The 20,495-nt window shown below is 49.1% G+C and overlaps 6 protein-coding genes across 6 annotated transcripts; 3 read left to right on the top strand and 3 right to left on the bottom strand.

Annotated features, from left to right (window-relative positions):
• Positions 1 to 1,190: 1,190 nt before the first annotated feature.
• Positions 1,191 to 2,798, top strand: B0J16DRAFT_269825 (uncharacterized protein; the record flags this gene model as incomplete). Its single annotated transcript, XM_046123520.1, has 2 exons — positions 1,191 to 2,524; positions 2,576 to 2,798. The coding sequence occupies 2 exons, from the start codon at positions 1,191 to 1,193 to the stop codon at positions 2,796 to 2,798; spliced, it is 1,557 nt and encodes a 518-aa protein (XP_045981061.1).
• A 581-nt stretch (positions 2,799 to 3,379) lies between these two features.
• B0J16DRAFT_150234 (Spc98 family-domain-containing protein) lies at positions 3,380 to 6,300 on the bottom strand. The gene is made up of 3 exons (XM_046122042.1): positions 6,216 to 6,300; positions 5,522 to 6,160; positions 3,380 to 5,475 (listed from the first exon to the last, which is right to left on the bottom strand). The coding sequence occupies exons 2-3, from the start codon at positions 6,146 to 6,148 to the stop codon at positions 3,748 to 3,750; spliced, it is 2,355 nt and encodes a 784-aa protein (XP_045981060.1). The 5' UTR covers positions 6,149 to 6,160; positions 6,216 to 6,300; the 3' UTR covers positions 3,380 to 3,747.
• Positions 6,301 to 6,808: 508 nt separating this feature from the next.
• On the bottom strand, positions 6,809 to 8,464 carry B0J16DRAFT_356520 (senescence-associated protein-domain-containing protein; the record flags this gene model as incomplete). Its single annotated transcript, XM_046129477.1, has 3 exons — positions 6,809 to 7,653; positions 7,708 to 8,356; positions 8,456 to 8,464. 3 exons carry the CDS (start codon positions 8,462 to 8,464, stop codon positions 6,809 to 6,811), a joined length of 1,503 nt encoding a protein of 500 aa, XP_045981059.1.
• A 2,890-nt stretch (positions 8,465 to 11,354) lies between these two features.
• Positions 11,355 to 13,476, top strand: B0J16DRAFT_343995 (uncharacterized protein). Its single transcript, XM_046128139.1, has one exon. The coding sequence runs from the start codon at positions 11,576 to 11,578 to the stop codon at positions 13,286 to 13,288; it is 1,713 nt and encodes a 570-aa protein (XP_045981058.1). The 5' UTR covers positions 11,355 to 11,575; the 3' UTR covers positions 13,289 to 13,476.
• Positions 13,477 to 15,134: 1,658 nt separating this feature from the next.
• B0J16DRAFT_385699 (C-type lectin protein) lies at positions 15,135 to 18,439 on the top strand (the record flags this gene model as incomplete). Its single annotated transcript, XM_046131517.1, has 11 exons — positions 15,135 to 15,362; positions 15,412 to 15,530; positions 15,581 to 15,819; positions 15,872 to 15,986; positions 16,036 to 16,049; positions 16,111 to 16,132; positions 16,182 to 16,468; positions 16,714 to 17,407; positions 17,463 to 17,538; positions 17,588 to 17,985; positions 18,034 to 18,439. The coding sequence occupies 11 exons, from the start codon at positions 15,135 to 15,137 to the stop codon at positions 18,437 to 18,439; spliced, it is 2,598 nt and encodes an 865-aa protein (XP_045981057.1).
• A 252-nt stretch (positions 18,440 to 18,691) lies between these two features.
• B0J16DRAFT_150152 (uncharacterized protein) lies at positions 18,692 to 20,328 on the bottom strand. Its single transcript, XM_046122041.1, has 4 exons — positions 20,055 to 20,328; positions 19,949 to 20,003; positions 19,078 to 19,900; positions 18,692 to 19,024 (listed from the first exon to the last, which is right to left on the bottom strand). The coding sequence occupies exons 1-4, from the start codon at positions 20,074 to 20,076 to the stop codon at positions 18,923 to 18,925; spliced, it is 1,002 nt and encodes a 333-aa protein (XP_045981056.1). The 5' UTR covers positions 20,077 to 20,328; the 3' UTR covers positions 18,692 to 18,922.
• Between the last annotated feature and the right edge of the window lie 167 nt (positions 20,329 to 20,495).

The following is a 20,495-nucleotide window of genomic DNA, read 5'->3' as shown; positions in this document are numbered from 1 at the left end:
CCAGGAAGACCGAATCGACGGGACGAGGCAACAGCCCACCTATGGTGTGACTATGAGCTTGACATGAGCTTCCCAACAGCCACTGCACCCCCAGCTGTGGCCTGTCCTAGGATGGTACACCGTCACAACGTCCTCACACGCGCACCCTCACGCTCATTTTAGTGGCCAGCAGCGACAGGCGCACACTAGGGATCTCATCCGGGGCGCTCTGCACCTTAAACCATCCCCTGCTACGAAACAGAGTCATCTACAGCCTTCCCACTGTGGACGAGTACTGTAGTTATGTTCTCTTGTTAGACATTCGACCGCGATAGTCGTGTGCGATGTGTGTCAAAAGTTGGAATGTATCGCGTGGGGTTATCACCCACCTGAGTTGCCGTTGAAATCGCCTCCCTAACGATGGCCAACTTTTTTTTCACGGCGCCGTCTGTGTCCCAATTGTCTCTTTAACCGTCGGCGTTATGGTAGCAATGCTGTCTCCACGACTGGATATTGCTCACTCAAACTCTGCCATCCAACAGAAAAGTACAGAGATACTAAGGCTGCAACAGTGTCACCGCTGGCTGCAACAAGAGGCACTAGGGGGGTGTCTATTGAAGGTTAACCTACCTAAGCATGATTATGAGATGGTCGAGCCTGAGGCCGGGGCGAGGCGTTTCTTCCCTCCCCGCCGTGGTCCGGGTTGACAGGTGGTCCCAAAGTGGTCCGTCCCGCCTGAGAGAATCGACCAGGTTCCTGATGTGGCCTCGAGTCCATGCCTGAGCACAGCACACGTCTTACCGTACCCCTGGCATCTTGAGCTCCACTGGTTGCGTATTAAGGCCAGGCTCGGTACCAAATAAGCCCCCCTCCCCACCTTCAACCAACGTCTATTAGTCTACCATCCATATCAAGGCAGACCCGACTTCAAGAAGATATATCTCTTGTGATTACTTCACATTCACGGCACTGACATACACCGACTTTAACCCTCTGACTCAACCTGACGGAACCTGGCTGTGTTATATATTTCACAGTCTACATCATTCGACCACCTGTCAAGACATTATTACGCCACGACATCACTTAAAATCTCCCCTTTGGACGCTAAGTATCGACACCACTTAAACACCTCCTGAACTATATTTCATTTCCAACATCAACCTGGATTGCACAATACTGGACCTCATTCAATTGAGAAATATCAAACAATGACACCAAATTCATCATTACGGCGGCAACGCAAAGTTGTTATCACCACTTCCCCCGCTCATTCAGACTCTGATTCACGCCGCGACTCCTACTTTTCAGAAGCCTCCCAATCAACAGCACCTACATCCTACCACTCAGCTTCTGGATCAAACAACAAGGCCCTTGATGGATCTCAACATCGCCAGCCGACGGCACCCATGAAGGCACAATCAGCTGCTGAGCGCAGATTCGACACTGAATCTTCTTCTTCTATCGCTACGTATGACTCGGTATTGTCTGAGATGACACCCTTGCGTCGGGACCTGCCTGTAGGCGGAGAGGAAGCACAAATTGAAACCGAAGATGAGGAAGAGGAGGAAGAGGAAGAGGACGAGGAAAGCGGCGATGACGATGACGAAGATGACAGGGAGGATGGCCAAGAGGAGGCAGATAAGGATTATATCCTGTCCGATCCGGAATCACTTCATATTCCCCCAGTGCTGCCACCTTATCGCGGAACCTCCAACGAACGCCCCTGCCGGCCATCTACGCCTCAAGACTTTGCTCGCCTCTTTCCTTCGTTGGACCGACTTGCCGTACGTCACGACGATTGTACCTCGGACGGTAACATGAACCTTCGTGTCGATACTGTTGTCCCCTTCGGACATACTCGACGGACACTTGCTGTTCAGCTATTCCATCTTCGAATGCACGACCTTGCTCGCCGAGAGTTCTCAGTGCGCCGTTATTGCCGTGATTCTGGACGAGAGGTCTGCAATTCCAAGCGAGAATATGCCCCAGCACCTACCAGCACCGTTGCTGCAGCACGCCCAGCCCTTCAGCGATCAATGAGCTCAGCCATGCGTACAATGACAACTCCATTTCACCGACCGACATCCAGCAGCTCTTCTGTTTTCAAACACGGCAATACCGCCGGCGCCTCGACACATTCCGACAACGCTTCCGTCTGGTCTGGCTCTCATCATCCAGAGAAATCAGATTCACAAACTTCCAAACCCAAGGCACGAATGGTCCCCACCAACCGCATCAAGCTCGAGTTCAGCAACTATGCCCGTGTAGACATTGCACGACGGGGCGGACGCACAAACAAACGATATGAGTTTGAGTGGTGGGGTCACACGTACGCCTGGAAGCGTGTGATTGACAAGAACCTCAATGTCGTCTCATTCCATCTTGTTCGAGATGGTCATGGTGCACCCGTGGCTCATATCGTTCCTGAGATGCGCAGTCCTAACCAAGTCCTCGACGACGAAATAGCCGGTGCTTGGGTCACTCCTTGCTACATATGGATTAGCGACAGCAGCATTATTGATGCAATTACAGATGTGGCTGAGTAAGTAGTTTCTTGCCCCTTTCGCGATGATTTGATCTAACATGATTTTAGTGTAATTATTTCCACTGGCCTCATTTCTCTCGTTGATGACTGCATCAAGGAGCGGTGGCAAGTCAAGAAGCCTTCACACCGTGCCATTCGAAGGGACACTAGCAGTGTACACTCCAATCCTCGCTCTTTCATGCCCAGCTTCTTTCATCGTCGCCATTCTGAAGAGCACTCGTCGAGTCGCGGCTCATTAAGATTTGGTCGCAAGCCTGTCGCTGCATATTGATAGGCAGCGAGTTCAATAACTTCGCACCTGCAACTGGCATCCCTTCCGAGTGTCCCCATCAGATCTTGGTCGTTTTTGCTACAAAGCAAGGTTATGCTTCATCATTCTCTGCGAGACAACAACTTTCATCTTCTACCTTTTTGTTTTAACAATTGTTATTTCCTCCGTCAAGAACGGTTGTGTATATATTGGATATTTCTTTGTTTTATTTGCCCACGCCTGTCACAGACTGACAGGACTGCGAGGTGTGGATAGGCATTTGAGGGATTGGAAAATCCATCCCTATGGTATCAGCATGTAAGGCGCTTCGGAGTTTTGGGATAGGGCCATGAGAAATGAGAAACCCTAGGATTAATGATCTGGCTTGGCTTGGTACACACTGCCCGGTGTCTCTATTTACCCCGGATTGGACTACGCCTCTGACCCCAGATATGAAAATGGGTATGGCTCAGAATGAATTGAATCGCTTCGAAATATTAGACCGGCCTAGACACATGCATAAAAATGCCTGATACTACAGATCAGGCTAATAAGTGCATACTATAATATATCATCATGAGCTGACATGATCGGCGAAATGAATCAATCCTTTCTGTATTGTGCAAAACCTTTGGCCAAATACATGTCTATCTGAACTATTCATTGGTATAGGTCAATCATTGGCCCTGGACATCCATCCATCAGCAGAAAAAACCCTCATGCATTCCCTATGTAACCCTTGTCAAACCAGCTCTAGACGCACTTGGGGATGTGGAAATCGTGCCACTGTAACGCCACAGACGTGGGGGAAACGTCCGGCTCTTTTTCTTTGCTTTTCATCGCTGCAGACGTGCCTTGATTTGGCACTCTGCAGTCTTTTATTGAGATCCATGCAGGTCTGGCCAACTAGTTTCACTCTAGGTGCTTTCTATACGGCGGCATATCGTCAAGACGTCAGAAGCCGTTGATTTTACTGCTGCTCGACATCATTGTGTCCGTCCGTCGTGCCAAACCATGTGCCAAAATCAAGCTTCATGAGCAGGCGATTGATACCGCCGACCCGAGCAGCCGTAAAGCCACCACGTTCCTCTGCATCGTCTGTGTCCCGTGCTCTGCCCCGTCGCTCCTCTTCCTCGTCATCCTCCTCAGTTGCAGTGGCGGGAGCTGTGTCGCCCTCCCATTCTGCTGTGAAAATAGGGTCGGACTCGAGCACGCGCAGTGCGGCGACAACATCTTCTATGCCGGAGCGGACACGAGACTCGATATCGTGGAGACGACGTTTAACATCGCGCTCTTCGGATTCGAGATCGACGAAGGCGTCGACTACGCCGGCGTCTTGTTCCAAGTCGATAGAGGTGTAGATAGCATGTAAACGGTGTAAGTGAGCAACGAGATGATCGATGTGAATGAGGAGATTATAGAGAGGTTGCGTAAAGGTTGGTTGAGTGAGGAGTAGACGGTGAATGAGAGTACGTAGGTATAGGCGATGTGCTGTAGAGAGCGTTTGAGGGTCTTGTGGAGGAGTCGAATCTGATGATTTGGGAGCCTCGTTCTGAGCTGCAGCTTTATCATTCTCGCTGCTCAACCATAAATCATCTTCATCGTCATCCCCTTCATCAACACCACCATCCTCATCTTGAAACTTGGTAGGTGTTGGTGCTCTAGAGCGACCATGCTTGGGATCATTGGCTGTCAGCCACTCGTGAAAACCCTCCCACAGTCCAGCTACAATTTCTGTCTGTAGATAGGCTTCCGTCTCGGCAAGGAAGAAGATGGCAGCACTGGCTGTTGTCCATGAACTGCGCATTGACGATGATCGTGCTGTCCATCTTTTTCGAAGAAGAATAAGCTGATCCCGATCGCCTCTTGATGTTGGATGATGACGTCGCAGCGATGTGATCTTCCATAGATCGGTAAGTCGGATGTGCGCTCTGCGCATTGATAGTAGGTAGGCGTTGATACATGAGTAGATCTGAACATCCGATGGTGATAGAACCATGTCCAGTGGTGCAGGTATTTGGATAGATAGTAGAGAAGGGACAGAGAACAAAAGGTTGCGGAATGGTGATTCAGACAACAAGTTCGCAGCTTCTCGACTGAGGCCAGAACCAGAACCCAATGGCGTCGTCGTCTTACTCTTCGTAAGGTTGAGTCGCAAGAGATCTCGAGCAAGCTCAAGTTGCTCGTCTTCCTCAGCGTGTTGGCCCTGCATAGATGCCAGAACAGCCCATGTTCTAGCAAGAACTGCAGCAACCTCACCTTCTTTGACCGTCACGTTTTTCAAACCATCTCCTTTTTCGTAGGCCAAGTTATCTGCTCTCCTCCATCGACTGCGAATCTTCTCGTCTGCCTCGTGAGTCAACTGCATGGCAAATTCACCACGACCAAGAAGGAAAAAGTCTCTTAGTAATTGTAACATCTCCGTCACCTTTGACAGCGGAAGAAGTTTCTGAAGTGTATTCTCAGATAGAGATATCCGCACCGCAATAATGGCTCTTGAAAAGCTGGTACTTTTCAGCGGGAAGGAAAGACTCGAAAGTTCTTGTAGTTTGGATGACAAGTGATCCAGACCACGAAGTCCTGAGTCGATATTGCTCTTGACTCTGATGTGATTTAACGACTTGCCGATGAAGAGCATGGATGAAGCTGTGCCTGGCGTCACGAAGGCGGGCAACAGACTCGACCGCGATATATATTCCTGCTTCCATTAGCAATGCTCTGTCAGGATCTGTCCTTAGACTAACCTCTTCAGACTCTTCCACTTTTTGGACGAAGAAGTCTTCACTTCCAAAGCTTGGAAGTCTGCCGTATAAGATCCAAGCAGAGACCTGCTTCAGCCAAGCAGTCTCAGCGACTGCGACCAGACTCAAAGCCGTCTCTTGAACATCCCTATAACCACTCTGTAGCTCAAGCCGTAGCCGGTCCATAAGGTGTGCGCCATGGCACTCATTGCCTTTCTTATCCTTGGCCAGCATGAACTGCACCATCTCCCATAGCCAGTCCATTCTCCTAGTCCAATCCTTAAACTCGCCCATGATAGCCGTCAGAGGCACAATATTGTACGCACCGACCAGCTCCGGGTCATCTTGCAGTATGCTCTCCTCAACATCGAGAACTTTTCGCTGGAAGGCGGCTAGATGGATCGAGTCTATGGCTGTCGCAACGGCTCGGCAAATGGTCGATGGGTGCGAGTTCGCTACTTGGGCCGTGTAGCTGATGAGTTTGATGTGGACTTCGCTAAGGTGGGCGGCTGAGGCGAGGAGTTGTCGCTCAGCGGGCGAGATTCCGGATAGTGCATGCGGCTGAGTGGTGTCGGTTCGCAGGAGAGGGGATGGGTGTCCCGAGAGGGAGAGGAGGATTTCGTGGAGCATGGTTCGGGAGATCTTGAGCATACAATTAGCGGTGATGCATCACAGGATAGGAATGGTAGAAACACACCGAGCCTTAGCTTTCCTAGACTTGATCGAATCGCCGAAATCACGAATGATAATTATAATAACGCCAATGAGCTCGAAACGGCACATGAACCAGTCACTTGCCCGTTTGGCTGCAGATTGTTATAGATGGAGGTTTGCTTGATGCACACTGCAAAGATCTGATATCCGAGCTCTATCTCAGCCAATGGGCGATATTCAGCCGAGCTCAGACAATGCGACGGCTGCGATATCGTGGTCTTGGAACGATTTGGCCCTTGACATTGCGCGCCGTCGACAATATGTATTTTTTGGTAGCCTTTAAAGTGAAGCTCTTTAGGCGCGACGCGATGGCAGCTACTGCCCCGCGATCACACCGTACTAATATACATGATTTCATACTGTACCTCTGATTCGCTTACACGACTAGACGATCGTGTTTCTTTGGGTCATTAAATCAGTAAAGCTTAGATTTCAAAGATTTACTACCTAAGTGATACAATGGCCTTTCGAAACGAACCACCAATAGAATCCGCATTGCCGCCCAGCAAAAAGCTCAAATGAACCGCACCAAAACCAAGTCATAACCGCTAATTCGATATCTTTCATCTTACCACCTCAGTACTGTCCCTTGGCAGGCTTCTTTCCATTAGGATCAGGGCCGCTTGCAATGCTGACATTGTCACCATATGTGCTTTGCGCTCGTTGACCATTCTCTGGTCTTGTCTCGTAACCTCCGTTGTCTGTAGCCCCAACAATGATCTCGCCACCGCCCTTAACTTTTCCGACAACCATGCCCTTTGCAACACTCTTGAGAATGGCACGTCGGGACACACCTGTCACATCGATGTAGACAAGTCCAACGTTCTTGACACCGCCACCGAGGTTGCGTGACACCTCACCAGCTTCAGGACCCCAGCGGTGACCAACAACAGTTGTCACACTGGATGATGTGCCTGTAAGCAAGTTGCGACCCGCTTGTTCAATACCATCGACAACAGTGTTGAAGGCCATCAAGCTCTTGTTGAGCACGCCTGGCTTATAGGTATCAATGGCCTGACCGTCTTTGTCATAACCTCTAGCCCGTCCATCCTTACGACGAGTGACGGTTGCACCAACGTTCTGCGCGATGTTACCAATGGTGCCGACCGTATTAGCTGAGAAAGTGGCTGCCTTGGTCGAGAAGGTATTGATCCGGCGAATATGTGCATGTGTAGTAGGGGCGAAGGTGACAGGCTTGGCGTTAGGCTTTGTCTTCTGGGTAAAGTTATCGGCTTGGCCTTGAAGTGTTCTGGAGACAACATCGGAGGTCGTGACAATGAGTCGAGACGCCTTGGTTGCGCTGCTCACAAGGGTTGACTTTTTGTAAGACGGGTGCATGTCCTTCTCAGTCCATGGCTGCGAAACGGGCTGCACAGAGATATTCTGGCCACCATCGGTGGGAAGGGAGATCTCGACGGGGTCTGCGTGTGTGTTAGCAAATCAAAGCGACACAGGGACATTTTGCTAGTACATACCCTTGGAACCAGGCTTAATCTTCTTGTCTTCCACCACCTGGTAGCTGTCTGTCAACTCTCCCAGGACACTGCCGTCCTCCTCGTCAATAAGCACGATTCGGCCCCCATTCTGTGCGCTCTGGCTGCCCTGAGCATAACCCTCGCCAGGAGTATAGTCTGCGGGATTGTAAGCGGGTAGCTGCTCTCCAGCGGCCTCACGCGCTTTGGCCTGGGCCTTCTCGGAAGGACGTGGTGGGTGAGGGGGAGCTGAGCGTTCAAGGAATGCGGTGCACTGAGCGAGAATGGTCTCGAAAGTGTCAACGTCTTCCTGAACACCAGCTCGAGAGTTGGTAGGAGGGAATTCGATGCGGGTAAAGGCACCGCTGTCAGGGCCAAGATCCCAGCGGGGAATCAGATAGCTTGTAGGTGGCTGGTGGTAGATCTGGGTCGTGGCAGGAAGAGGAAGGTCGAGCTCAGGAGGGAGATGCAAGTGAAGGTAGAAGTCCTCTTCGCCATCGGAGCCAGTTCCTGAAGGTTCAACGAAGCCAGAGGAGGTCGGGACCATTAGGAGCGACAGGGTCTGGGGCCCCGAAGGAGTGAGGGACTGCTCTTTGCCATTGGTGATATGGTAGGCGTTGATGCCCTCTACAGCGTAGAGGAGCTTCGGGTCCTGTTGGGAGGTCTGTTAGCATGGTTGTTGCGCAAAGACGGACGTCATGGGCTGGGCAGAGCAGCTGCCATGATGCGCTTGAGGCATGTCTTGGCTTACATTAGACATATTTGCTAGAATGTGATGTTTGGTTGATAGAGAATATGCGATTCCAGGGATGTCAAATGCAGAAGAAAAAGAGGAATAAGTTTAGGTCAACGAGTAGAAGGCGAGAATAGGAGAGATATGTTGGAATCTTGGAACTTGGAAAGTCGCAGAGTCAAAGATGGAGGGGTCACCTCAGGTTAATTATGACAGCACCCTTGATCCACCAACTATAGGCAAGACAAGCGCGATGCGCGTCAATGCAATGCAATCCTTTGAGTTGTTTGTATGTTGGGCGCTTGTTGCAAGGGATTGATTTGACGTTGGCTGCAAAGAGACCCCATTCTCATCAGAAGAGGAGGGCGTCTGTCGGCGCTTAAATTCATTCATTGTGAAGCTCTGTAGCTTGTGAGGCCTCTGAGAAGGCGAGCGACGTCATTCAATTGGTTGGCGTCCATCAAGGAACACATGCCCCCTGCCATCGCCACTTAGTTGGTCTGGTTTGGTGTGGCTTCTTTGAAAACACCAATTGGAACAAAACAGGTAATGGAAAAGAAACTTTTAATTGTTGGGGTATTTGCCATCAAGTATGTATAGGAGAAATAATCTCAAGATTGCGTATGCAAATGGGCGAAGCACTCTGGCACTTTAAGCTTAAAGCCAGGCACTTTACTTCAGAGGGTCCATTGCTGGCTAGTCCAGCTTGGCATTCTGTTGTGACATGACAAGGATGATCATATGAGTCGACAGTTATTGGTGAGTTTCAAGAGCTTGATTTGTCACTTGGAGGCGACATGTTGTAAACTACCAACCTCTACTAACGTCCTGTAGTACCCAGAGTACCTCCTAGAGGCAGCTTGAATGTCCACGCAAACAATGAGGCGCAATGGCGGGTATACATTGAGCCGAAGATCTAGATTCTTCAAGATGCAAAAGGTTGAGGCAAGGCATTAGGTAATTCGCCTACTAATTAATTACTGCAGTGGATTCTCACCGAGAAAAAGGCCCATTCAGCTCTCTTTTCACCTTCTTTATTATGGTTCTTACAGAGCCTCTACCGAAGCCGCTCCCGTGCCCACAGCCCATTCCATAGCCCACTTCAGGTCAAGTTAAAACGGCTTTGTAGCGTCCCGTCTCCGTGAACCGGCCCCGTGGATTTCTCTTCAAGTCTCGGTCAGGTCTTCCGATCTGGGCCTGGTATTACCAATTGCTCTCATTTCTACTGCTACTTACAGTTCAGCTTTACGCTATTGATTCGGCCGACGCTACCGACACTGATCTAATTCTAATATCTTTATTGTCTCTCTCACCAGATGCCTAATCTAGTTATTGTAGGACATCAATTGATGACTCCTTGCCTTGCTTCGACATGAGTGCCCAGAGAAGCCAATCCTCTATACAAGTTCCGTTGTTGTTGTTGTTTGATATTGAATTCTGAACTCTAGACAGTAAACCCCCACGATCAGGAGCTGAGAAGGAAAAAGACATTACCGGACAAAACCCGCAATCATTCGTTTACATCTTTTTATCATGTTATTTTACCCCATCATTACGTATCATTTTAATCCCGCGTATTATGAACCCCATATGGAGTTCCCACAATCGCTGAACATTCTTTACGGGGTATGGGGTTAAACATTGAGAGAGAAAATACTGCAGGCAACATCAATAGAAAAGGTGAACAGAGTATCTTCTTAGATATTTGAATACTCTGGTGAGTTAAAGAAAGTGGTGAATGACATGAATAAAATGGAATCATGAATATAATCCTTCTCCGATCATCTTGATAGAAGATATAAGGTTATTAGTCAATGAATCCCTCAGGTCGGGAATTCTTTCCCAAGTGGTAACTGACGTTGATCAAGTCATGAGGCTCTGTCGGCGAACCAACGGCACACTAATTTAATTAGTCTTTTTACCTTCTGGCATCTTTCGACGGACGCACTTCCGATAAAAGGTCCCATCTTTAGCTTTGACGCCCTTGCAGTACATCTTCGGCAGAAAAGAGAGCAACAAGGATCCATGTCCATCCTTACTATGTACCCAGAATTTATGCACGTCTGGCCTGTATATTACCGTCTATGGACTAGTGACTTCGGTCTGCGTGGGCCGTTGATGGCATCTTGTAAGTCGGCATGGGAAACTTCAAGGTCGGCCCGGTGTTTCATTTGCTTCTATTGCTATGGATCCAATGTCGCGATGTAGCTCGTGACGAACTGAAAATTGTTCATGTCTGAGAGCCCTAGTTATTTAGTATAAATAGTTTTGTGTCCCATGGAGTGCATGATAACTCCTTTAGCATATTGCTCTCTCTCTTCGTATAATACCCAGACTCGACTGTCGCTTTGCTCCGTACTAAAACAATATCCAAAAGCCGAACTGTAGACCACGATTCGTCTCAGGGCTGACAGGGTGATCATCAACTCGCCAAGACCAATCCATACACTACAATACGAGCTCGCAAGAGCACCAACCGCCAAAATAGCTTCTCAACTTCGCATCCAGTCTATACTCTCGCCCATAGAACCAGAGGGCAGCAAACCTTCAGAGATAACTTCACATCCTTTACCGAATTCGAAACGAAAACTCGAAGAAGTATCCCGTGCCCAAGAGGGCGCGTTACCGGCGTCAAACTGGCTTGTTTATCGTAATGAACAGTCCAGACCTGACGCCGGTGACAATGGTCTTGTATGGATACAGACGCCATCCAATTCTGATGAGAGAGCTGGGAGGAGGAACTCAAGGGGGAAACCACCGATGAGATCTAGCATTGCATGTGTGCGATGTAGGAGATCAAAGATCAAATGCGATAATGATGGAGGAAATAGTCCATGCGATACTTGTATCAAAGGAGGACATCAATGTCAATATCCCGAGCCAGCTCCTGCCCCAACAAAACGAAACGATCCTCCACCGACGACCAAACCAGAAAAAGAACCTCATCAAGAAAAGAAGAGAACAAAAAAGCTGGACGATATACCTGGTCGCAACAGTGAGAGGTCAGCAGCCTATGCAGCAGAGATTCTTGCATATCCCTTTTTGACAACTGAACTCTGGAGTCAGTTGCTCAACATCTACAAACAGCATTATGCTACAGAACTTCCTTTCATACATCTACCGTCTCTCAAAGAGAAGATGAGCAGCGGAGTTGGACAAAAGCAAGACTCTTCATCAGAGCTGAATATGGTACTACTCGGTATCTTGACACTCACAGCTCGATTCCACCCAGATTTGGTGCGATACGTGACACATCTGCAAAATTCTCAGCATGGAAGCAATCGACTGCGCACACCGCAACCCAAGTCAAACCCAGTTGCTGCATCTGACTTCTTTGCTACTGCCTTGACGACAGCCCTTGGCCCTCTACGGACAGCTATGGATACCATCACCGTGGAGCGAGTCCAGGCATTCTTAATGCTTGGGTTATTCGAGTGGAGTCAAGAGCACGAGTCGGCTTGGATATATGTCGGTGTTGCAATCCGGATGGCCAAAATCATGAAGCTTGAGCTTGATGACCAACGTATGGGTATGTTAGATACTCAGGCGTCTACGCAACGACAGTTTCGAACAAGGTCAGCTGAGGTCGCCATCGTGAGGGAGACTCGGCGACGAACAATGTACAGTTGTTTCATTCTCGACCGTTCGATGAGCTGTGGAAGCTACCGAGCCCTTAGCACTCCAGCCGAAAGTCTCAGAATACAATTGCCGTGTTCTGAGATGGCGTTCGATCTGTCTCTCGATGTATACACTGGGTTTCTACGAGTACCTGAAGGTTTCATCCAGCCTCAAATCAACGATGACAGCACTTTGAGCCAGTTTACCAAGCTAATAGATATTTGGAGTGATATCTCGACGTATAGTTCGAGAGGTGGTCGTTTGCAAGAGAACTTCCCTCCATGGAATAGTAGATCGAGGTTCTTCGAGTTGAGAGTCGATCTGGAGACATTCTACGACGAATTACCTGATACTTTTGCCTTATCACGGCAAAACTATTATCGCCACGACAATCATCAAGCTACCAATACATACGTCTCGTTGCATATGCTAGCTTCAATCTGTCAGATCGTTCTCAATCGAGAGTACTTACCATTCCTGCCATTTCGCTGTCTTGGACCACATGGTGCTATTGACAGAACACAGCCCATGCTTGATCATGCACCAGATGGGTTTTGGGAAGAGAGTGCAGAAGAAGTCTTCCGAGCTTCTCGCAATGTCATCGACTTGACAGAACTTTGCAAGGACAAGCTGCCTCTATCATCACTCACTACATTCTCCATCTGGTTGGCAGGTTTCATGGCGGTATATGCCCGACATTTCCCACATATGGACCTGAAGCAGAAAGTGACAAGCCAGCACGTCGCTGATTCAGTAGACATGTCGAGTATACTTGAGGAGGAGATGGTGGGAACGGCCTGTCAGGCATTGCGAAGGGCGACAGCGTACTTGCCTGCTGCGCAAAGCTATTTGGACAATCTGGAGGCCACGAACCGATACTTTTCGCAGGTCAGAAATCCTGTTAGTCCAAACAGAGAGATCCGCCATTCAGTGGAAGGTCCACAAGATCGTGTGCAGAGAATAGACAACACACATCGCCATAGTATGAGCCCAACATTCTCATCCACGAAGAGTATGCAAGCAATGCTGGACGAGCCGCCCAAACCTACTCCTTCAACATCCAAAAGCCAACTCTCGTTGCCTGGAATCGACGAGGGTCTTTTAGAATCAGGTAATCTAGATTTCCTAAATGGAAACATGGAAACGTTGGGGTCAAAACGGATAAGCGAAGTCTTGAATGATTTGGAATCGTTTTCAGGCGCAGGTCGATTGCGAGTAGCATTTGGGGAGTAATTAGTCCTTAATAAGCGAATTTGATTAGAGACCGTGCATTCTGGGTCAGCGGGCTCCATAGTTAGTTCTGAATCTTATATGTCCTCAGGGTATCAGAAGAATTGGCCCGGAAAAGCATAAGAGATGAAATAATTTGGTCACTTTATGCTAGCTTAGATTAGTACTTAGGCTACTTTGTTATGATAGCTGAAGCCTTAGAAGATAATTCTTCTGTCACCCACCTGGACGTGAAGCCTTGATGATATGTCATCAGTATTGCCTCCGTCCACATGTCGAAGTTTTGATAGGCTGTGCCTGGTTGTGTAAATCGGAAGGAAGCACCAGCTTTGCCTTGCACCTTCCACTTTTCGCACATGCAATGACAATTTCGTTGCTTCTTTCCCGGAAAGATTGAATTCCTCCTCTTTCAATACAACCAAAAAGATTCGGTTAAACAACAAACTTCCAGTGGTTCGATGCCGGCCCGAATCGCGTACGATCGGTAAAAGAAAGTGACGTTGCCGACTGAGTAATCAAGCGTCCTGCAGGCAGCTCAGCTTCCGCGGCGTCGGATTTGATCATTCATCAAGAGCGTAGACTCGGGGAGTTTGAGCTCAGTGAGCTGCAAGCCTGGAGCTTACCTGTCGCATGACGTTCAGATCAAGTCACAACTGGATCGCCAAGACCGGCATATGCAAGTCACTGCACCTAGTGCTCACCCCTTGTTGAAGACCTCCAAATGGCCATGTCTTAGTGGGCGACACAGGTACCAGGAGGGGCTTAGAGCTGGCATTTCCGGAAGCTTCGCGGGGTTCTTCACGACCTGGCCAGGGTAGCTTCACAAGTCCCATCTTATCTTTCAGATCGACGAATCCTGTCTCTTATACATTCGACAACAGACAAGTCGATGACCCGTACAAACCGGTTTCCTAAAGCAGGGTCATGTACCTACGCCGCTTGCGGTTCGAAGCAATACCGAGGTTTCTGCAGGGAAATGGTTCCGGTAAGAGACGGTCGACTTAGAGATGCTCTAATGTACTGATCTCCATGACTTTAAAAGATCCGGGGCAAGCTTTATGATCACGCAAGACAAGGCTGAAATTCCGAAGGACTATGCAGGGAATCGAGCTCCTTGATCGCTATATAAGATCCCAATGTCGACGCACAAACCACTGCCAAAGCTCCCTTCACACATGATCGAGCTTCACTCTGCCACAACTCCAAGCTCAGACCTGACCTGGTGAGCTATCCCACGCGCGTGGGGCGTGGGGCGGGCTTCTTGTGATTGATTTGCCAGTTATCATCAACCTCTCCCACTTTCACTCCACAAGTGCTGATGCTGCAACTCTGAGAATGCAGACCATGACAAACTTATTTCAGAATTGTTCACATACGGCGAGCAGCAGGGCTCGAGAGCCATGTACAGTACTTCCACCAGACCGAAGGCTGTCGATCGGGGCCATTTACTTTCGTTGAGGCACAGCCGGTTTCCCTTTTGCGACATCCAAGTGGATCATACAAGCCGTGTTCCTGGCGCGTAGTCTCGTTGCTCGACCATTCGGCACAATGACGATTTCCTGAACTAAGAATAGTGTACCACCCCCCGCGTTGTTTGGCTGTGATGCCTGCCCAGCTTGATCAAGACATGAGGAGTCGTCTGAGCTATTCTCCACTGAGGAGGTAAACATGTTCAGGTACATCGGACCTATTGGGATGGTGGGAGGATCAGTAATGAAAGCCACGCCCTTCGAGACGACTCCTGTTATAATCTATAAACCATAGTTGTCCCCGTCAATTTGTCTCTATCAAGCATCATATTCCGAGTTGAAGTTCTACGCTGTTTTGTTCTATCTGCGTTTGCTTTATCATGCCTTCCCTCACAGCGTCTCCAGCCGCTGCCGCTGCCCCTCAAAAGGTAAAGCAGAATGGCAACACATCGATGCCTGCTGTGCCTAGTATTATCGATATTCGTGGTGAAATTGTCGAGATGAACCTCAAAGATGAGATCACTACATCTTTTAACCCTGAAGATGGTCCACGAAAGCTTCCCACACTTCTACTATACAACGAGAAAGGGCTGCAGCTCTTTGAGGAAGTATGTTGATTCTGCCAAGGCCCCTCTTACATTCACTCATAAACCCCAGATCACATACTTGGATGAGTATTACTTGACAAATTATGAGATTGAGATTCTGAAGAAGAACTCGGCCGAGATTGCTAGTCAAATCCCCGAGGGATCTATGGTCATTGAACTGGGGAGCGGGTTGGTCTATCCCCTTGTGGTATGAAACATTGGTCACTGACAATCAAAAGAAACCTCCGCAAGATTTGCTTGCTCCTACAAGAATTTGAGAAGGCAAAGAAGCCGATCCAATACTTCGCTCTGGACCTATCCCTTAAAGAACTTGAGCGTACTCTAGCTCAGGTACCCGACTTCAAATATGTCTCCTGCCATGGTCTGCTTGGTACATATGATGATGGACGGGAATGGCTTAAGCATCCTTCTCTCACGAGCCGCTCCAAGTGCATCATTCATCTCGGTTCCAGCATTGGTACGTAACTCATACCAAGACCATTCTCATGATACTGACAAGGAAACTATAGGAAATTTTACACGAGATGAGGCAGCCGACTTTTTGGGGGGGTTCGCAGAAGTCCTTACGCCAACTGATTCCATGATCGTTGCGGTTGACTCTTGCAGCAACCCATCCAGTGTTTAGTAAGTTACAACCTCCACTCAATTGTCAGCAATACTAACAACTCCATAGCCATGCATACAACGGTACGTAGTTTCCAAACGCGCTTGGATATGTCGATGTTAATGCCGCAGTTCTTGGATGCAGACTCCCAGGGGGTAACCCATAAGTAAGCTGACTTACACTCCTAATGAGTTCTAGGGACTGACATCACACAGATTTATCCTAAATGGCCTTGATAACGCCAATGAGATCCTCGGTGAAGAAGTCTTCAACCCTGGTGAATGGAGGGTTATTGGTGAGTACGTCTACGATGATGAAGGCGGGCGACATCAGGCGTTTCTCTCTCCGACACGACCCACGGATGTTCTCGGTTCAAAGATCATGCCCCACGAACGGGTATGGATCGAACAAAGTCTCAAGTATTCCGAGGAAGAAAAGACAAAGCTTTGGAAGCTGGCAGGTCTGACCGAGATGGGTCGCTGGACACGGGGAGATGAGTATGGTAGGTCAAATTCCCTCATGGTGCATATCCCACTCCGGAAACATGCGATTTGATGCTTTGGAGTCATGCACCCCCGGAATACCCCGCGAATCGCGGCGAAGGGGTGTTTCCTTTTCCAGCTCGACCGGCAGCATGTGTCCAGGATAGGCCAATTTCCAGGATGACGTGGGGGCGCATGACTGAGGCTGGAGATATATCAAGAGCGTGCATGAAAGCTAGCCAAGAGGAGACTAACAATCGTGTAGGACTTCACCTTTTGCAGAAGTCGAGTATGCCGTTCAGTCTGATCCCCTCTCTCTACGCCGCCAAGCCTCTGCCAACAGTCCAAGACTGGAAGGCGCTTTGGAAGGCATGGGATGTCGTGACCAAGGATATGATTGCCGATGAGGAGCTTCAGGAAAAGCCCATCAAATTGCGAAACGCATGCATCTTCTACCTTGGTCATATCCCGACCTTCCTCGATATTCAGTTGACCAAGACTACCGGCCAACCACCGACCGATCCCGCGTCCTACTACTCCATTTTCGAGAGAGGAATCGATCCCGATGTAGACAACCCTGAGCACTGTCATACTCACTCCGAGATTCCCGACGAATGGCCTCCTGTTCAAGAGATTACCGCATACCAAGATAGGGTTCGATCTCGTCTGCAAAAGCTTTATCAGAATGGCCAAGACAAGATTCCTCGAGATATCGGCCGGGCTATCTGGGTCGGTTTTGAACACGAGCTGATGCACATTGAGACTTTGCTGTACATGATGCTCCAGAGTGACAAGACACTTCCACCCCCTCACACAGTACAGCCTGATTTTGCAAAGTTGGCTCAGCAATCGTACGAAGCTAGAGTCCCGAACCAGTGGTTTGATGTCCCAGAGCAGACAATCACTTTGGGAATGGATGATCCCGAGGATGGTACTGACCCCTCACGTCATTTTGGCTGGTACGTTGCACTTCTAACTCGTACGTGATGACTATCAACTGACCTGCCTCTAAAGGGATAATGAGAAGCCTGCACGACAAGCTAAGGTGCATGCATTCCAAGCTCAAGGCAGAGCTATCACCAACGAGGAGGTATGTGGTCATTACCGACGATATTCATCAATTTCTAACCAAAGTATAGTACGCTCGGTACTTGTACAACTCCAAGATTGATAAGATCCCAGTTTCGTGGTCCTCGGTTGCTTCTAGCAAACAAGATGGTGCTACCAATGGTCACCACACTAACGGACATACAAATGGTTACTCCAACGGAAATGGAAACGGCTATCACGCAAACCAGGTTCCCGACTCGTTCATTGACGGCAAGTTTGTTAGAACCATGTATGGTCTAGTTCCTCTCAAGTACGCACTTGACTGGCCTGTATTTGCTTCATATGATGAGCTGGCTGGCTGCGCGGCATGGATGGGTGGTCGAATCCCCTCCTTCGAAGAGGCCAAGAGCATTTATGCGCACGTCAACAAGCAGAAGAAGGCAGAGGCTGAACGTATCCTGTCCAAGACGGTTCCCGCAGTTAACGGGTAAGCATAATCTTAGGAGAAACTGTGGCGCCCACTAACATATGGCAGGCACCTTGTCAACGACGGTGTTGAGGAGACCCCACCATCCGACTCTTCAGTTTCGGTCAAGGATAGCTCTTCTGAGCTATTCTTCGACCTAACCGACGCCAATGTCGGTTTCCGTCACTGGCACCCCATGCCAGTTACCTCTCGGGGCAACAAACTTGCTGGTCAAGCCGAGATGGGCGGCGTCTGGGAATGGACAAGCTCAACTCTCGAGCGACACGAAGGCTTTGAGCCCATGTCTCTGTATCCTTTGTATACAACCGACTTTTTCGACGGCAAGCACAATGTTGTTCTGGGTGGTTCGTGGGCAACACACCCACGTATCGCAGGACGGGCCAGTTTCGTGAACTGGTACCAGAGGAACTACCCTTACGCCTGGGTAGGAGCCAGACTGGTGCGGGATATCTAAACCTCCGTATCGTTATTCTCATGTCTACGAATGATCTCTTAGCGCAAACGAGTTAATGAGTTGGAGCTTTTTATTGTTGGAGTTCTGTCGTTTCTAAGGCCCCAAATTGCCATAAGCGGGAGGAAGAGGAGGATAGTCACTCCCTGAGAAAGCAAATGTATCTTTCATATCCGTCTCTAAGCACCTTTGTATTTTGAACGCCTTACCAAACCAGATATATATATATATATGATGGTAGAAAGTGCCCTTCCAACAGACATCGTCATCGTGTATGCATCCCAAGCTTGCAGACAGTATTCATGACGTCGGCCCTGATCATGGGCTTTCAGCTAGCCTCCAAACGCCATAAGCGAACAGTTTGATGATAGCATCTTCATACTCGACAAACTTTTGCCGATGGAAGAGATTTAAAAGAGCCAAGCACATCCTGCTCAGCAAGTGCCAGGATGGGGTGATTTTATCAAAACATGCGGGACTGGCTTCTCAACCGTTGAGACTGCCGTAGATATCGAGCAGTTGCTCAAAGACATAGCAGGGAAGCTTAATCCCATTCTCTGTAATGAGTTTCGAGATGAAATCTGGGGGCTATTCCAAATGTCAGTAATTTGATCAGGGCGTAAGAATTTGAGTGAACATACAGTAAAGTCGACAGCATCAACAGTATCCTTGCTCTTTGTGTCGACACTGAAGTCGAGAATATCCTGCTTGAAACCAATATCTCGCTGGTCCATCACAAACTTGCGCGCAAACTTGTGTGTCTCAGCAGCGGCGTAGAAAGGAAGGTTGGCCTGTGCCGCCAACTTGGAGAGCTGCAGAGTACCCATACGAGAGATGATGCCTCCGTTGGATGTGACCGCCTCGGCACCAACAAGCACCATGTTGACCTGACGCAACAGGCCCATAACATATGCCACCGAAGCCTCTGCAATCTCGGCAACGGGAATACCCTTTGAGCGGAGTTCGCGAACTATGCGATCACTCTCCTCAACACGGGTCTCCTCGCGCACGTAGATAACCTTGAACTTGCCCGCACCAAGATTCTGCACAGCACGCTCTAGAATTCCAACAACCGATCGCGAAGCACCGTGTGTGAGAATGCACTGGCCCTCGCGGATAAGTCTCCATCCTGCATCCGCGATACCTTCTCGCGCGGCATTAGCACGCTGAGCAAAAAGACGTCCGTTTCGAAGGAGATGCTGTCTCACGGCATCGAAGCTGCCATCTTGTTGGCGAAGAGAGGAAACGAGATACTGAAGGAAGAGATCTGTTCCGGCGGAGAGCGGGACGGGGTTCGAGACGGAGGCTTTGAGGCGGTCGGAGTGAACTTTAACTGTGTCGAGGATCTCGAAGACTGTGGTTGAAGGGTGGGCGTTGAGGAGGGCGATGAGAGATTCGATAGCAGCGACGGGTTTTGTAAGATCGGGGTCTGAAGCAATAAGGCCGCGATATGTCTCGACGATGCTAAAAGGGCGTTAGAGTAGCATAAAACGGTGGATGTGGGTGACGGACTCGAAATCGGCGTTTTTGGGAGCCTGGGGCTGCTCAACATCTGCCGGGGCAGCGACTTTTCAAAGGGTCAGTATAGTAGAGAAAAAACGGGATTGTAGGTATTTACCTGATGTATCGATTGTCGCCATGGTGAAGGGTGTGCGATAGGTTAGGCGGATGTGGTTGGGAGGTTGAGATGATACTATTCCCAAGTCGAGATTCTGATGGAGGGGAATTTTTGATCCAATGCTTGTGAGTCAGGCGTCTTCGAGGTGGTTTGGCGGGGTGAATTCTATACCCGGTGGGGAGTGGGGCCGAAATGACGGCACTTGCTTGCAGGGCATCTTCAGTGAGTGAGTCCCTTGTAAATTAGAAGACAGAAGGTCATCGTCTCGTTTGACCCAACAGGCATGAACTTGAAGAAGATATTCAAATATGTTTTGTTACTTAAACGAGTAGTATCATCGTGTGACATTACTCGTACAAAACTTGACCAGTGATGTTCTTTTATTCTATAACGTGTCTTGACTCCATGATAAAGCTGACTACCCTGCATTCCGCAATCAAA

Source organism: Fusarium flagelliforme (genome assembly GCF_020744385.1).
Source record: "Fusarium flagelliforme strain FIESC 12 MPI-CAGE-AA-0113 chromosome Unknown B0J16scaffold_5, whole genome shotgun sequence".
In the NCBI taxonomy this organism is placed as follows: domain Eukaryota; kingdom Fungi; phylum Ascomycota; class Sordariomycetes; order Hypocreales; family Nectriaceae; genus Fusarium; species Fusarium flagelliforme.
Note: the sequence above shows the minus strand (reverse complement) of the source record. Positions and strands in the feature narration are given on the sequence as shown.

Coding starts and splice junctions, on each gene's coding strand:
- B0J16DRAFT_343995 (XM_046128139.1), top strand. CDS start 11,576: ATGAGCAGCGGAGTTGGACAAAAGCAAGACTCTTCATCAGAGCTGAAT.
- B0J16DRAFT_150234 (XM_046122042.1), bottom strand. CDS start 6,148: ATGCTCCACGAAATCCTCCTCTCCCTCTCGGGACACCCATCCCCTCTC. Junction 5,476..5,521: donor AAGTGGAAGAGTCTGAAGAG/GTTAGTCTAAGG, acceptor TAATGGAAGCAG/GAATATATATCGCGGTCGAG.
- B0J16DRAFT_150152 (XM_046122041.1), bottom strand. CDS start 20,076: ATGGCGACAATCGATACATCAG. Junction 20,004..20,054: donor GGCGACAATCGATACATCAG/GTAAATACCTAC, acceptor CCCTTTGAAAAG/TCGCTGCCCCGGCAGATGTT. Junction 19,901..19,948: donor CCCAAAAACGCCGATTTCGA/GTCCGTCACCCA, acceptor ACGCCCTTTTAG/CATCGTCGAGACATATCGCG.